Here is a 16,454-nt window from a genome sequence, read left to right on the forward strand (position 1 = left end):
TAGAGGACCACTCGGACGAACCCGAGTTTGGGTACTCCGAGCTAAGGGCGGAGCTGCTAGCCCACTTCAAGACAGCGGAGTCCGATTATGAGTTAATCCGCGAGATAATGGAACGCAAACAACAGCCACTGGAAGGGTTCGACGACTTCTACGGTGAGGTCCATAATTTGACATTCCGGCTACGGAAAAGTATCCCAGAGAAGGAGCTGGTAGGGATAATTAGGGGGAACCTGAAGCCCTACTTGGCAAATTTAACGTTTGCGTCGAAAATCGACACGCTGGCTGGGTTAAAGGCAGAGTGTAGGCGAGCGGAACGGCTCATAAAAGAAAATAAAAGTAGGGCCAAGGCCGTTAGTGAGTTAGTGTATCCCGAAGCGGCACCGGCGGATGAGGAAGTAAAGCAGGCTCCCGTAGACGCGATCACGAACAATAATTTCCAGCGTAGAACGCCATTCCAGCAACAAACGACTACAACAATCCAAGGAAATTCGGCACAGCCGAAGGCAACTTTCGGCCCTAATCCCACCACCAATGCTTTTTGTGCCTCCCCTTACCATTTAATGTTGTGTTATGCGTGTGGTATGCCTGTCGACTTTTTTGTAAAGAATCCGTCCGAGCTAAAGAAAGAAAACCATTGTAAGTCCCCGTTCCATAATATGATCTGTTTTGCGTGTGGTAAGGATACGTCTTTTTGTGTGTTTAAGAAGGGAAACTCCCAACTGGCGGAGATTGCCGGGAGCTCTCGCCAGGAGACAGACTACCCGGAGACCAACCCAGCGTAAAAATTCTAAAGAGGGAAAGCGGGGTGAAGGATAGTGAAAATACAGCGGAAGGGAAGAAAGCCGAGCCAAAAAGTCTACACCAGAGGAAAATAGATTATGAGGAAGCTAGGCATCGTATTTTTTTTGAAGAAATTTCTATAAAGAAGAGGAGTTACGATAAAATTAAGAAGATGCGCGAAAAGCGGAAAATGATGAAAAGAATACACCATCAGATTGTGTCAACTATCGTAACCCTCAAGGGAGATAATCGCTTCTTTGCGAAAACTAAGATTGGAGGCAAGGATGTCCTAGCTTTGTTAGACTCGGGGGCTGGCGCGAATTGTTTAGGAAAAAATTTTGAAAATTTGATAGAAGGCAGAGAGGATAGCATCATTAAGTTAGTTAATCAAAATATTCGTACAGCAAACGGCGGTGAAACCCCGGTAGTAGGTGCTATCACTCTGTCTGTCTTATGGGAAGGAGAAGTTAAGAATTTGGAATTCCTAATCGTGCCAGGCCTCCAACAGGAAGTTTATTTAGGGGTGGACTTTTGGCAGGCTTTCGACCTGGATGTTGTTAGTCGAGGAAAGATGGTGCGTTCAACCCGCACTGCCGTTGCGGAGTTAGTACCCGCTGAGGGCGATTTGTCGTTTGATGCCGTGCAACATGTCCTCACGAAAGAGCAAAGTATTGCCTTAGAGGGGGTCAGGGCGCAGTTTCCATCCTTTGCTGTATTGGGGTTGGGAAAAACCAGCGTGGAGGAACACGTGATCGAGGTCTCGGATGAGAATCTCCCCGTGAAACAGAGGCACTATCCGATATCACCAGCCATACAAAAACTTGTTTTTGCTGAGCTAGACCGCATGCTGGGTCTGGGGGTGATTGAGGAGAGTAATAGCAGTTGGAGCTCCCCCGTATCGCTGGTGATAAAGGGTGAAAAGAAGCGTCTCTGTCTCGATGCGAGGAAGGTGAATGAGCGAACTATAAAGGACGCTTATCCCCTTCCGAACATTGATGGGATTCTCAGCCGCCTCCAAAATACCAGGTTCATTTCGGCCATCGACCTAAAGGATGCCTTTTGGCAAATACCATTGGAGAAGAAGTCCCGAGAGAAGACTGCATTTACAGTACCAGGGCGTCCACTATACCAATACACAGTCATGCCGTTTGGACTGTGTAACGCAGCGCAAAGAATGTGTAGACTTATGGACAAGGTTATACCCGCTTCTTTACGTGATTCCGTGTTTGTGTATTTAGATGATTTGTTGGTATGTTCCGTAGATTTTTCGTCTCATTTATGTTTGTTGGAAAAGGTCGCTAGATGTTTACGTGGGGCTAACCTTACCATTAACGTGAAAAAGAGTAAATTTTGTTTTAAAGAAGTTAGGTACTTAGGTTATGTAGTGGGCGATGGATGCATCCGTACCGATGCGAACAAGGTTGCTGCTGTGAGGGATTTCCCCGAACCGAAAACACCAAAGCAGCTCCGACGGTTTCTAGGGATGTCAGGCTGGTACCGCCGTTTTATCCAAGACTACGCGACCATTGCAGCGCCGCTGCACGACTGTCTCACTAAAGATAAAATCAAGAAATTTACGATGACAGACGAAGCGAGGAAGTCGTTCGAGCGGCTGCTCCCGTACTGGTACATCCTGATTTTGATAGACGTTTTTACATCCAGTGCGATGCTTCTACAGACGGAGTGGGCGGGGTACTCTTTCAGTTAGACGACGAGAACAACGAACGACCCATAGCTTACATTTCCGCTAAACTAAACAAAGCGCAGCGTAATTATAGTATCACCGAGCTTGAGTGCTACGCTGCGGTGATAAGTGTGAAAAGATTTAGGCCATACGTCGAAGGCTTACCCTTCACTATCATAACCGACCACGCGAGTCTTAAATGGTTGATGAACCAAAAGGACCTGTCAGGAAGACTCGCGCGGTGGAGTTTAAAACTTCAGGCGTATGACTTTCAAATCGAGCACAGAAAAGGAGCACTCAATGTTGTACCCGATACGCTATCGCGAGCGCACATGGAGGAAATGCAGCTATCAGACAGACTAATGGACGTTGACTTGGACTCGGACTACTTTAGAACTGAAGAGTATGACGAACTTAGAAAAACCGTGACAGAAAACCAGGACAAACTTCCAGAACTATGCGTGTCGGACGGTTACGTATATAAACGGACTCAGTTTTACCGGGGAGACGATCTTCAGCAGGACCAAGCCTGGAAACTCTGGGTGCCGTCGGAATTGCGGGCAGGATTGGTGGAAGCCTCCCACAGCTCACCTTCTGCTGGGCACGGAGGCATCCATAAAACGTTAGCCCGAATACGTGAAAAATACTACTGGCCTGGTATGGTAACAAGGGTTCAAAATTATGTTAGGGAATTCGAAGTCTGTAAGGGAAATAAAACCCAAAACTCTTTCCACAAACCACTCATGGGGAAGCAACACGTAACCGAAAGACCTTTCCAACGTTTGTATTTTGACTTTATGGGTCCATACCCACGCACTAGTGACGGTATGTCTATGTGTTTGTTTGTCTGGACCATTTTTCCAAGTTTATCTTTTTAAAACCAATGCGTAAAGCCACGTCAGTAGATGTTTGTAAATTTTTAGAAAAAGAAGTATTTCACATTTTTGGGGTCCCGGAATACGTTCATTCCGATAATGGGAAACAATTTGTCTCCGACATGTTTGCTAAATTTTTAGATAAGTATGGAGTTAAACATATAAGAACTGCTTTTTATTCCCCCCAAGGGAATGCAGCGGAGAGGGTTAACCGCTCTGTGCTCCAAATAGTGCGGTCCTTCATTAAGGATAATCAAAAGAACTGGGATAGGTGTATCAGCGATGCGGCTTTTGCCCTTCGCAGTGCGGTACACACGTCGATTAACTGCTCCCCATACTATGCCACGTTTGGCATGCCCATGATGCAACATGGGGCATCATACGAAATATGCCGCAAATTGGGTACAGTTAAAGACGTGGATTTAGAGATAAATGCTAAGGCAGATAGACTACAAAGTATTAGGGACTCTATACTGAAGGAACTCAAACTAGCACATGAGCGAAGTAAAAATTTGTATAATACCCGTAGCAAAGATGTGAAATTCCAAACCGGACAAGTGGTATACCGCCGAAATTTCAAGCAGAGTTCGAAGATTGAAAACTACAACGCTAAACTTGCCCCAAAGCAAGTTAAGTGTGTAGTCCTGAAAGCTATTGGAAATTCAATGTACGAACTCGACGATACCAGTGGCAAGAGAATCGGCGTATACCACGCTAAAGACATTTTTGTTGCTTAAATCTGTGTTACATGTAGTTTGTTATATGTTGCAGGTGGCTTGTGTAGAAGTGTTGCATGTTTCATGTTGTAATCAATAAAGTCTTGACGGTGCGTAAACATGTTGACAATTATTTATACCCTTTAGTTTCACCCCTGTAATTATATTTGTATTTATATTTTTTTGTATTATATTATTAGTTATTAATCATTTAATTATTTCCTTTTGTAATTATTTATTGGTTTATTTGCCCACCTATTGACTAATTTATTTACGAATTTATTTATTGACACCCTTTTTATTAACTTGCAAAACGGTGATATAGATATAGATTCTCACCTGTGATTTAGGCTTAGATACTTACCTGTGATATAGCTTTAAGTTTAACCCGCATGCTATTCTAGCCGTTTAGATTGTAAACTGTGATATAGATTTTAGTAGACATCAGACAAAATAATTCTGAGTACTGCCCATAAAATAAATGAGCGTTAGCTTAACGAAATATTGAATAGGTAAGGAGATAGCCCGGCTTTGGGTCGCGGGTCGAAACCACACGTTGGGCACACAAAGCTAGGATAGTACAGACTGCGCTTTGAATCTTTTTACGGACACGCTCCATGTTGCATGCAACATCGGCGGCATCCGAGCCTGTAGCGGCAGCCTGTGGGTTAATGCAACATTGCAAAAGTCCGAACACCGCCGTATCTGTGTGTTAACAGCAACGGAGTTACCCTTATGTGTGTTAGTAACGTGATTTGGATGTATAAATATGTATCTGTTAGTGTGGGTGAAATTGGTATCGTCAAAGTTTATGTCTGTCGTTTCCCGCCAAAATAGGGTGTATGTATTGGTGTCTTTCGTTCTTGAGTGAAAGTGGTGAGAAAGAAATGCTTTCGATCTATGGGGTACGATCGCCAAACGATGACAGGGCATGTCTCAAATGTAAAGTACATGCAAGTGAGTGCGGAAGCTACTAAAGCCGTTTTAAGTGGAAAAAAAGTCCTTTGTGAAAAAAAAATAAGTTTCGGTTTACGGTTGTTACTAACCGCGTTATTGGCCCGTTAAGCACCGGCACATAGGAAAAAACAACTCGGTGTCCTGGATCCTATTCAGGTGAGTCAGTGAAATCCCCAGCCCCAGTCCCTGGTGCATGTGGACTATTCCTGAACATAAATAAAATTGTTAAAAATGTAAATTAAATTAAATAAAATTAAATACCTAAAATTCATAAAATTGAATAAATAAATATAAGTAAATACAAAGATAATGTGAAGCAATAAAATTAAATAAAATAATGAAAGCTAAAAATAAAATTAAGTTTGAATAAATTAACTAAAATTATAAAATAAAATAAAATAACGTACATAAATACATAAAGTCCAACATTTGAGTAAAATCTAATACCTAGATAACATTAAATATACAGATAAAATTAAGTACAATAAACTAAAATCAACTAAATAGATAAAATGACAAATAGGTATATTGGAAAAAAAAAAAACAAAAAACGCAAATAAATACATAAAATTACACAATTTAATAAAATTCAATAACTATAACAAATAAACGATACAGTGGGCAAAACAAAGATATAAGCTAAATAAAGTTCACATGCATCTAAATGTTCCCTTATTTGCTATGACCCAACCCCTGAAACTGTTTCTTTTCCCCTCGAATAGATCGCGGCGCTAAAGGTAAAGCCTGGCACATCGACTACCACCATCGAGTACTTCATACAGGAACTTGCCACACACACACATACACTAAAGTCAACAAAAAAAAAAGCGGGGTAGTAAGTTGGAGAAGACAAGAGGAAGCATACAGACGGTGCCAGACCGAACATCAAAGGGGTAAAAGGGCATCTTGGCGCTCCTATCCTGGCACCGCCATCATTGTTGTGGATTATACATTTATTGCAGCAGAGGAAAATATCGAAGAGGGGAGGACGAGCAAGTCTCGAGCCACTGCCGAGCAGAGACCAAAGATTACTTATCCATTTTCTTGTGGACATTTTTGTTTGAATTACGTTGTTTGCATTAGGGTTTTTTTTATTAGTCTGTTCTATTGAACACCATAGAGTTAGCCGTAAGGTAATTTAGTTTAATAATTTTTGTTTGGTTTCATTGTTAATTTTTAATTTTTTATCCTTTTTCTTGCATCCTAATATTAATAATTAACTTTCAATTTCGTAAAATTCTTATTAAATTTTAAGTACACATGTGAATATATGTGTATATAGACACATATATGTATGTCACCAAGCTCCCAATTCGGCTATTTTTCCTTTTTGTAGGTGATGGTGTATTTTATTTTTTTTGTTTATTTTAACCAAAACCACTAGATTCTCTTTTAATTTCCTACCTTTGCTTTGCCTATCTTCCCAGTAAATTTGTTTCTTCTATCACACAATTCCTTTGCGCGTATTCGCTTTTGACCATTTTTTTTTTTTTTTTGTTTTTGTTCTCATTTCTTTCTTGGCTTTTTTCTTTTGTACTTAAATTCCGCCAGGTCAATAGAGTTTTTTTATCTTCACCAAGTTCACGTTAGCCACCTCTTTTGCACTATATCAATCTTGATTTTTATCCATAGCTTTTTTTTTTATTTAATTACCTTTTTATTTAGTTATTAATATTTTTTTTTTCGCATAAGAAAAGGGAGGAGATATTTTACTTCGATTCGGATGTCCGAATAAAGTCAAATCAGAAAATATCTCCTCTCCCACTAACATTGGTAGATTGGAAAAACTTCCAACATAGAATCCGCTCATAGGTATATGTCAGTTTATGTATGCACTTTTAACTTTTCAGCCAACCCCCCTCTCTTCGACGCAGGCGCCTTCGTTGCTGGGTAGATCGGTGAGTGCTAGTTATTAAGTTATGTTAAAGTTTGCTTACACTATGTATATACATTAACATATATATATACCACACAATTGAGCGTATGCATAACAGTGGCGGTACGATAATTCCGACCTTTGCTTTTGGTGCTTTGACAATTTTTTTTTGTCCCTCGCGGACCGTGACTCTAAAAGCCCCTTTTTTCTTATTAATCATTTACCCTTGTATTTTCATTATCTTACCCCCATTATTTTTATCGTTTCGGTTTTTTTTCATATTTTCATCTTGAAGTTTTTTTTGTCTCATTTATAGAAGTATAAAGCGGTATATAAGTACATACATATACCAATCTATATACGTATATACATATATATATATATATATGTAAGCTTTGTATATTACTCTGTTTATTTAAGTTGTGTATATGCGAACGCACCTTATGTAAAGCAACACGATGATACGAAGAAGTGGAAAGAGAAAGGAAGAGAAAGGTACTAGAAGACAATGAGAATAATACAATTTCTGAGCATATCAAAGAAAGCTGAACACACTGTGAATTTTGTAAATTATAATAAAATCTTCTATTTTAATTTAATATTGAAGTTATTATACTATTAAATAAAATTTATTAATCAATTGAAGTTGTGAATACTTTGCCGATCAAAATACTTAGTACTGGAAGTAAAAAAACCTTAATTGTTGATTCTTCTGTTTTAGGTTAGTTTATCACATGTGAATTGTGTAAATTTTAATAAAAAACTTCTGTTTTAGATGAATACAATTGTTTGATTACTCCTAACATTTCGACACATATTATAAATCAACAATTTTCTGAGTTTTGGATAAGTAGATAATGGCAAGATTACAGCTTGAAATTGAATTGGTAGCAGATGAGGATCAAAAGAGTAACACCGTCGCCATTAAATCTCTTACTACTGAAGATGGAAAGAAATATAAGTTACCTCTAAATTATCAAGCAGCTAAAAACCACCTCCAACTAACAAAGCTACCAGAATTTCTAAAGGTAAAGAAGACTCTACAAAAACGGGGTCAGTTTAGAAATGTTTGGGTGTCTATGCCACATGAAGTTTTAGCTTTATATGTCGATGAGAGTGGGAATATGATGTTTAACGATTATCTGCTAGAAGAAATTACTCAAAGTACACCAAGTCCAGCAAAATTACAACAAACAACAGCAGATGCAAACTTAATTAGCATTTTAATGAAACTAAGTGACAACGACACCAACAAAGAGAAGAATAGGAATTTAAACAAGCTGTTTGAGAAAATGGTTCTAACAAAATTTGATTGTAAAACAACAAACGCAAATCAATGGTTGCAGACCTTTGAAAATGAATGTGGTAGATTAGATTTAACACTTGATACAGAAAAAAATTGGCATCCTAAGATTACTTTTAAATGACTGAAAAAAATTGGTATGAATCAATGCGAATAAAACATGGCCTAGACTCTGGATGGCAAATTTGGAAAGACAATTTCATAAAAACATTTGCTAGTAAAAATTGGTCTTCAATCATTTATGCATTAACCTACAAATATTTGAATGGTTCTCTGCTCGACTTTGCATTAAAAAAAAAACGTTTATTACTAGAATATAATAAAAATATTGATACCAGAACATTGACTGATTTGATCGTTGCAGGATTACCAATATTCATTATTAACAAATTAGATAGACAAGAGCTAGAAAATACTACAATTCTGTTTAATGAACTAAGAATGCATGAAAATCTGATTAAAAATGTTTCAAAAGGACCTAATACTCCAAAAAAAAACATAAAACCAGGCACAGACTCAAATAATAAACAACCATGTCAAACTTGCTTTAAAAAACTAAAGAAAAACAGATTCCACTCCGAAGATTCATGCTGGTGCAAAGATGATGACAAAAACGTTAGTACAAAACACTCTACAAACTTAGTTTTGGAAATAGATGAGATGGAGAACCCAAAAAACTAGAAGTTCCCCCCCTCATTGAAGTAAAGGTTGTGTTGAATAATAAATTAGAGTGCACAGGCATTTATGACCCAGGCTCAAACATCACCCTTATAAATTCTAAACTAATAAATGTCAATAATATAATTAAAAATAATATTGAAAGTAAATTCAAGACGATTGGAGGTGGGGGAAGAACTAAAGGGCTAATAAAGCTAGATGGAGAAATATTAAATATAAAAAAAAATACATGCTTTTATATGTAGTGATGGAACTTTAAATTATGATCTACTCTTGGGATTAGACACAATAAAGGAGTTTGGGTTGACCCATGATAGGAATCTAAATATCCAACTTCAAGAAAGTGCTAACCCAAAATTAATTGAAAGTAATATTCCAGTAGAAACAAACAATGAATTTGAAATAAATTTCAATGAAGGAATAAATATAGATAACTTCGATATAGATATTGAGCATTTAAAAGATGACCAAAGAAAAAAAATTTATACTTTACTAAATACTTATAAAAATATTTTTGCGAAAGACAAATATGATGTAGGTCAAGTAAAAAATTATGAAGCATTTATAGACCTTGAAATAGAAAAATACTGCTCAAAAAGGCCATACAGGTGCTCATTAAATGACAAAATGGAGATATTCGGCAGCTACTAAATCATAAATTAATTGAAGAATCTTACAGCCCATTCGCAGCGCCAGTGACGTTGGCATATAAACGCGATGAAGGGAAAAAGACAAGATTATGCATTGATTTCAGTGACCTGAACAAAATTATAATTCCACAGTCACAGCCGTTTCCTTTAATAGAAGACCTAATGGTAAAGACAATAAATTGTAAATATTTCACAACTCTTGACATCAATTCGGCGTTTTGGTCTATACCATTAAGAGTTAGTGACAAGAGAAAGACTGGTTTTGTTACACAGGAGGGTCATTACCAGTGGACATGTCTGCCCTTCGGATTAAAGACATCCCCAGCAATTTTCCAAAGGATCTTATCGAACATAATACGAAAACATAACCTATCAAATTTTGTAATTAATTACATCGATGACATTATGATCTTTTCAAAAACTTTCGATGAACATATAGTACATTTATCCCGACTATTAGATGCTATAGTCGAAGAAGGATTCCGTTTGAAACTAACAAAATGTAAATTTGCGGCACGAACTGTACGATGCTTAGGACATTTAATAAAGGAAAATACAATAACACCTCTGAAAGACAACCTTAAGTCTATAGCGGATTTTCCAGCACCACAATGTAAAAAGCAAATCAGACAATTTCTAGGTAAAGCAAATTTTTATAATAAGTATATTCCGAATGCAACAATGATCTTGGAACCCCTACATAATTTACTTAGAAAAAATGTTAAGTACTATTGGTCAGTTGACTGTGAAAAAGCCTTTCTAACGATAAAAAAACCATTTATGTTCATCACCAATTCTGGCTATTTTTGATAATAAAGCTCCAACTTTCATATACACGGATGCAAGCATCAAAGGAATAGGTGCGATTTTGAAGCAAACGCAAAAAGATGGCGAAATGAAACCTGTAGCATATTTTTCCAAAAAACTGAATGAATCCCAAAAAAAGAAAAAGGTAATATTTTTAGAATGTTTAGCCATAAAAGAAAGTTTGAAATTTTGGCAACATTGGTTAATAGGAACTTCATTTACCATCTACACAGATCACAAGCCATTGGAAAATTTGAATATTAAAAGTAGAACAGATGATGAACTAGGAGACATGACATATTACTTATCACAGTACAATTTTAAGATAAAATACAATCCAGGTAGGAATAATACCGAAGCTGATTGTTTAAGCAGAAACCCCGTTTATGAAAGTAATGAAAATAAAGAGGATAAATTGAGAATAGTGAATATTATCACCATAGAAGATATAATGAGTGATCAAAAAGAAAATTCTCAATTAAAAAATCTGAAAAATACTATTATGGAAAACGGCATTTGTTATAAAAAGAACGAAAAGAAAAACAAAATTATCCTTTCGGAAAACTTTAGTAAAAAATTAATAAAATTGGTACATGAACAATTTTGCCACATTGGGATTAACCACATTGAATCAAAAATAAGACCGTTTTATACAGCGCCAAATCTTGCAGATAACATAAAACTAATCTGTAAACAGTGCGAAGTCTGTATTAAAAATAAGACAAGGTTGAATAAGAAGTATGGATTAATGTCTCAATTAGGACCAGCCCAAAAACCATTTCAAATAATGTCGATAGACACCATAGGAGGATTCGGTGGCAACAGATCTACAAAGAAATACCTACATCTATTAGTTGACCACTTTACTCGTTTCGCTTATATTTTATGCTCAAAAACCCAATTAGCAAGGGACTTTATGAGGCTAATAGACCAAGTGATAAAGGAGAACAAAATCGAAATATTACTTTCAGATCAATACCCGGCACTAAAATCGAGAGAGTTTGAAAATTATTTAAAAGAAAACTCAATTGAAGTAATTTTCACAGCAGTGGACGCACCCTTTTCGAATGGTTTAAACGAAAGGTTGAACCAAACTCTGGTCAACAGAATCAGATGTGCAATAAACAGTACAGATAAGAAAACTGCCTGGGCGACAATAGCAAAAGACTGTATAAAAGCATATAATATGACTAATCACACAATAACAGGATATTCACCAATGTATTTATTAAGTGGGGAGCCCACCGACTTGCTGCCAGTGAGTTTGACAATGCGAGCTGAACCTGGAAAGCTTGAAGAAGATCGACAAATAGCTTTCCTTAGATCAAAAAAGTCACACAATCTAAATAAAGCAATTTTTGACAAAAATCGAATAAATTATAAATTTAAAAAAGGTGATATGGTTTACGTTATGGCCAGTAATAAACTAAACAGATGGAAAATGGATGAAATTAGGATTGGGCCTTTTAAAATAGTAGACATGATTTCAGACTCCATCTGCAGAATAGATACTGGACGAGGAAAAGCATCTTTGGGCCTATACCACATAACAAAGCTAATTCCGATTTCTAACTAAACAAATTAATACCAATTAATTTGCTTGCCCCAAAGGGAGATGTAAGCTTTGTATATTACTCTGTTTATTTAAGTTGTGTATATGCGAACGCACCTTATGTAAAGCAACACGATGATACGAAGAAGTGGAAAGAGAAAGGAAGAGAAAGGTACTAGAAGACAATGAGAAGAATACAATTTCTGAGCATATCAAAGAAAGCTGAACACACTGTGAATTTTGTAAATTATAATAAAATCTTCTATTTTAATTTAATATTGAAGTTATTATACTATTAAATAAAATTTATTAATCAATTGAAGTTGTGAATACTTTGCCGATCAAAATACTTAGTACTGGAAGTAAAAAAACCTTAATTGTTGATTCTTCTGTTTTAGGTTAGTTTATCACATGTGAATTGTGTAAATTTTAATAAAAAACTTCTGTTTTAGATGAATACAATTGTTTGATTACTCCTAACATTTCGACACATATTATATATATATATATATATATATATATATAAATATATATATATATATATATATAAAAATATATATATATATATATAAAAATATATATATATAATAATATATATATAAAATTAGCCTAGCCTAATTATTTTCCTTTTTACTAATTATTTGAATTAATTGGATTAAATTTGTTAAAACTGAATTAAGTATTAGAAATAAATTTTATCGATAATATAGTTATTTTTTTGGTGGATTGTAAATACCTTTTTTTAATATATTTTTCGAGTGGATTTCCATCTTGTCCTTTTTTTAACTTTATTGCCAATTAATTTCGTTTTGTTAAATAAACCTTATTGAACTACACGTTGAATTTACCAGCCCTTTTTTATTTAGACCTTATTTTATGGGTTGAAGTCATTTAAAAAATGTCAGGCTAATTAGGCATCAATTTGGTGTGGGTGTTGCACGGGTGCATTAGAGAGACGTAGATGTGAGGATACCGTGACGGACTAGACAGATTAGGGACATGGGACATTGACGGACGGACAAATGTCAGGCTAAGGGGACGTTGCTAAATTTAGGAGTCACAGCGACGTCCAAGGCTGCGTCAAGGTTTTACGCAGAGTGGGAGGGATGACTCCACCTGAAACGGACAGACCTTTTCTTCCAGCTTTCCTTTCCTTTTCATAGATTTCAGGCATGAACCTTTCTCTTGTTTGTATAACCGTGGGTAAGGCGAGTGAGCAAAAACTCACCCCGCCCGACGAGCTAGCAGGGGCTTGCCAGCATGCCAAATGCCACCTCCGCCTTGCCCCAACGGTCAGTCATACAACATCTACCAATGCCAACAGCTCTCTCCGCGTAACGCAGTAGTTCCTCTCTGGTTTTCCAATAGAAAGGCTGTAATATGAAACTACCTTCTCCTGTCCATCCACCAGTTGTGATAAACCGCCTCCTATAGCATATCCACTCGCAACTGTATCTGGAATAAATGTTGCTCCTGGAATCGGATATGCTAACATTGGGGCAGTGCACAAACGCTCCTTCAATGTTTGGAAAGCCACTTTTTCTCCTTCTTCCATTCAAAAGCTTTATTTTTTCTTGTAAGCTCATGGAGGCTATGGGCTAAACTGGCAAAATTTGGTACAAATCGGCGGTAATATGTGCACAGCCCAAGGAAACTTCTTAATTCATGTAGGTTCTGTGGTCTTGGCCAATCCTTTACAGCCTCTATCTTTTCGTTCGCAGTACAGATGCCCTCTGTCGTTACCTTGTGACCCAAATAATTTACTTCCTTCTTAAACAGCGCACACTTTTTGGGACTTAACTTCAGACCAGCGCCAGCTATTCCTTGGAAAACTTCCTCCAAGTTCTTAAGATGTTCATCAAAATTCTTGCCCAATACGATGATGTCGTCCAGGTACACCAAGCATGTTTTCCAATGTAGTCCTTTCAGTACCTGGTCCATGAGTCTCTCAAAAGTAGCTGGCGCATTACAAAGTCCAAAAGGTATCACTGTAAATTGCCAAAGACCATCACCGACACTGAAGGCTGTTTTCTCTTTATCTTTCTCCTTCACCTCCACTTGCCAGTAGCCGCTTTTCAAGTCCAGCGTGGAAAACCATTTCGTACCAGATAGCGAGTCCAGAGTATCGTCAATTCTTGGCAATGGGTAGCTATCCTTTTTCGTTACGTCATTCAACTTCCGGTAGTCCACGCAAAACCTCATTTTTCCATCCTTCTTCTTTACAAGTACTACCGGTGAGCTCCATGGACTAGCTGATGGTTCGATGACGCCGCTGTCGCTCATTTCTTGTATGATTTGACTCACAACTTCCCGCTTCGCCAGTGGAACACTACGTGGAGCTTGAGGGATCGGCCTCGCATCTCCAGTGTCAATTGGATGTTTCACAACATTGGTGCGGCCTGGTTTGGAACCATCCTGGTCAAATATGTTCGCGTACTTTAGGAGCAGTTGTTTTGCCTTACTCTGATAGGCTTCCTCTAGCCCCTGCGTCCATGCCGTGATGTCATTTGATAGATCAGTATTACTAGATGAAACGTGTTCCTGGAGCTGTTCACAGTTAATAACTACTTCAGCCTCTTGGCATCTTCCCAAAATAGCTTCTTTAGTCAGTTTGAGTGGTGACTTGAACTCATTGAGTACTCTTACCGGAATACGTCCATCTCGTTTTGTCATAGCCAGGGTTTTTCCTACAAGTATGTTCAGTGCTGATTTGTTTGCTGCTTCGACAACCCACAATTTGTTTGTCCCACAATCTCCATCAACCTTTGCCCAGATGACTGCTTCGGATTTTGGTGGTATTTGCTGACTCTCTTCCACCAGCACTCGTTTACTGCTGTAGCCTCTCTCGTAGCCGAAGTTAAGTGGTACATCCATGTTTTTATACCCATCGTCTTGCTTTGCAAGATTGTAGCTTAAAGACCTGGAAAGGAACAGAACCATCAAAGGATGGTGTTTTTACCTTTGGATTACTCGTGGAAACTGCTGGGCGATTTAGTTGCAACTGCTCGATACGTCCTCTCAAAGCATCCACCTCGGCCTCGATTTTTTCTTCAAACTGTAAAATTTTTGTATCTTGCGCCTCCAACTTCGAGGAAATACGTCCTTCTTGATCTTCCAGTTGAGCAGAGATCTGCGATGATATCTGTGCTGAAATTTGCGCCGACATTTCGGATATCCCTGCCTATTGTGCTTCAATCTTCGCTGTTATACGGTTCTCCTGCGATTCCAGCTGAGATGACATTTGCGACTACATTTCGGATATACGCGTTTCTTGTGCTTCTATCTTCGATGTTATTTCGGACGACATTTCTGCAATATGTGTCTTCTGTTCTTCCAGTTGAGATGACATGTTGGTGGATATTTGTGATGACATTTCTGTTATACGTGCCTCCTGCGATTCTAGTTGTGATGCCATATATGTCTTCTGCTCTTCCAGTTGAGATGACACGGTCGATGTTTGAGCAGATATTGCAGCTAAAATCATGTTCAAGTCTGTGCTGGTAACCGTCTGCGATGTTTCGTTTTTCTCTTCAATTTTTGTTGTCTCCTCGCCATCAAGATGAAAGACATACTCTTCCACATCAATTCATTCTGCTTCCATTGCCTCTCGTAGCCGTGCCTGAAGTTCAAGTTTAACGCCGCTTGTATTCAATCCACGGCTCACCAACTCCTTCTTTAGTTGCTGGATCTTCAATTCACTGAACTTTGCCATGTCCTTGTTGTCCTCTGGAATTTATTCAACAATCCCACTTCTGACACCAATTGTAACGAATTTACTTGCAATTCCCCTTATTTGCAATCTTCTGCTGAGTTCGAATCACTAAATTGTTGAATAAATAACTCCAATGTTTAATAATGCAAAATGGCCTTTATTAAAGTACTTCACAATAACACTCAAACTGTGCAACAAATAGCTTGCTTAATACCCAAACTGATTGAAAGCTCAAATCAAACTGAATTCCAGTGCCTCTACAATTGCCGCCTTTTATACTCTTTGTTTTCAACCTTCGCATCTTCTAGACGCTTCCAGAATCTACTAGTCCAGCAGCTCTCAAACTTCTCAGCTGTAAGTACAATTGCACAATTTTATAGTTTTTCTCATTGCATACTTATAGGAGTATCTCAGATATATGCATGTGTTTGTGCATTGACTCTCCGCTGCTCGTATACGTACATGGTACATATGTGTAGACGCAATTATTGTTTCGTTTATGTAGATACATAATTATTGATCTATGGATGTGAATTCAAGTCACTGCTTAGCATCGGCTTAGAGATGACAGCACTCCTTAGTTTTGCTAATATTCGTAACAATATATTAAAATATATATCACTGAGTTTCACGTTTATACTTTCTAAATTAAGGGAGAAATGGCCAAAAATCTGTCTATCTGAATGATCAGTTGTGTGGGATATAACTATATATAGCTTCGATCAAAGTGATTTTTTCAGAAAATCTTCTATGATATATTAAAATATATATCACCGAGTTTCAAGTTTAAACTGAAATTAAATTAAATTAAATTAAATTGCGGCAGGAATGACCAAAATCGTCTTATATGAACGATCGGTTGTA

The 16,454-nt window shown here is 37.4% G+C and overlaps 1 protein-coding gene across 2 annotated transcripts in view; it reads left to right on the forward strand.

Moving 5' to 3' along the window:
* Window positions 1–12,372, forward strand: part of Prim1 (DNA primase small subunit) — a 54,243-nt gene extending 41,871 nt beyond the window's left edge. The window contains exon 5 of one of the 2 annotated variants that reach the window (XM_067787987.1): window positions 7,664–12,372. In XM_067787987.1, the coding sequence (XP_067644088.1) occupies window positions 7,664–7,746 (83 nt within the window). In that variant the 3' untranslated portion in view covers window positions 7,747–12,372. Of the gene's footprint in view, window positions 1–7,308; window positions 7,353–7,663 lie in introns of those variants that run through there. The other variant, XM_067787989.1, reaches the window with a different exon arrangement.
* Window positions 12,373–16,454: the final 4,082 nt, after the last annotated feature.

This window comes from Eurosta solidaginis, chromosome 5 (assembly GCF_040869045.1).
Source record: "Eurosta solidaginis isolate ZX-2024a chromosome 5, ASM4086904v1, whole genome shotgun sequence".
In the NCBI taxonomy this organism is placed as follows: domain Eukaryota; kingdom Metazoa; phylum Arthropoda; class Insecta; order Diptera; family Tephritidae; genus Eurosta; species Eurosta solidaginis.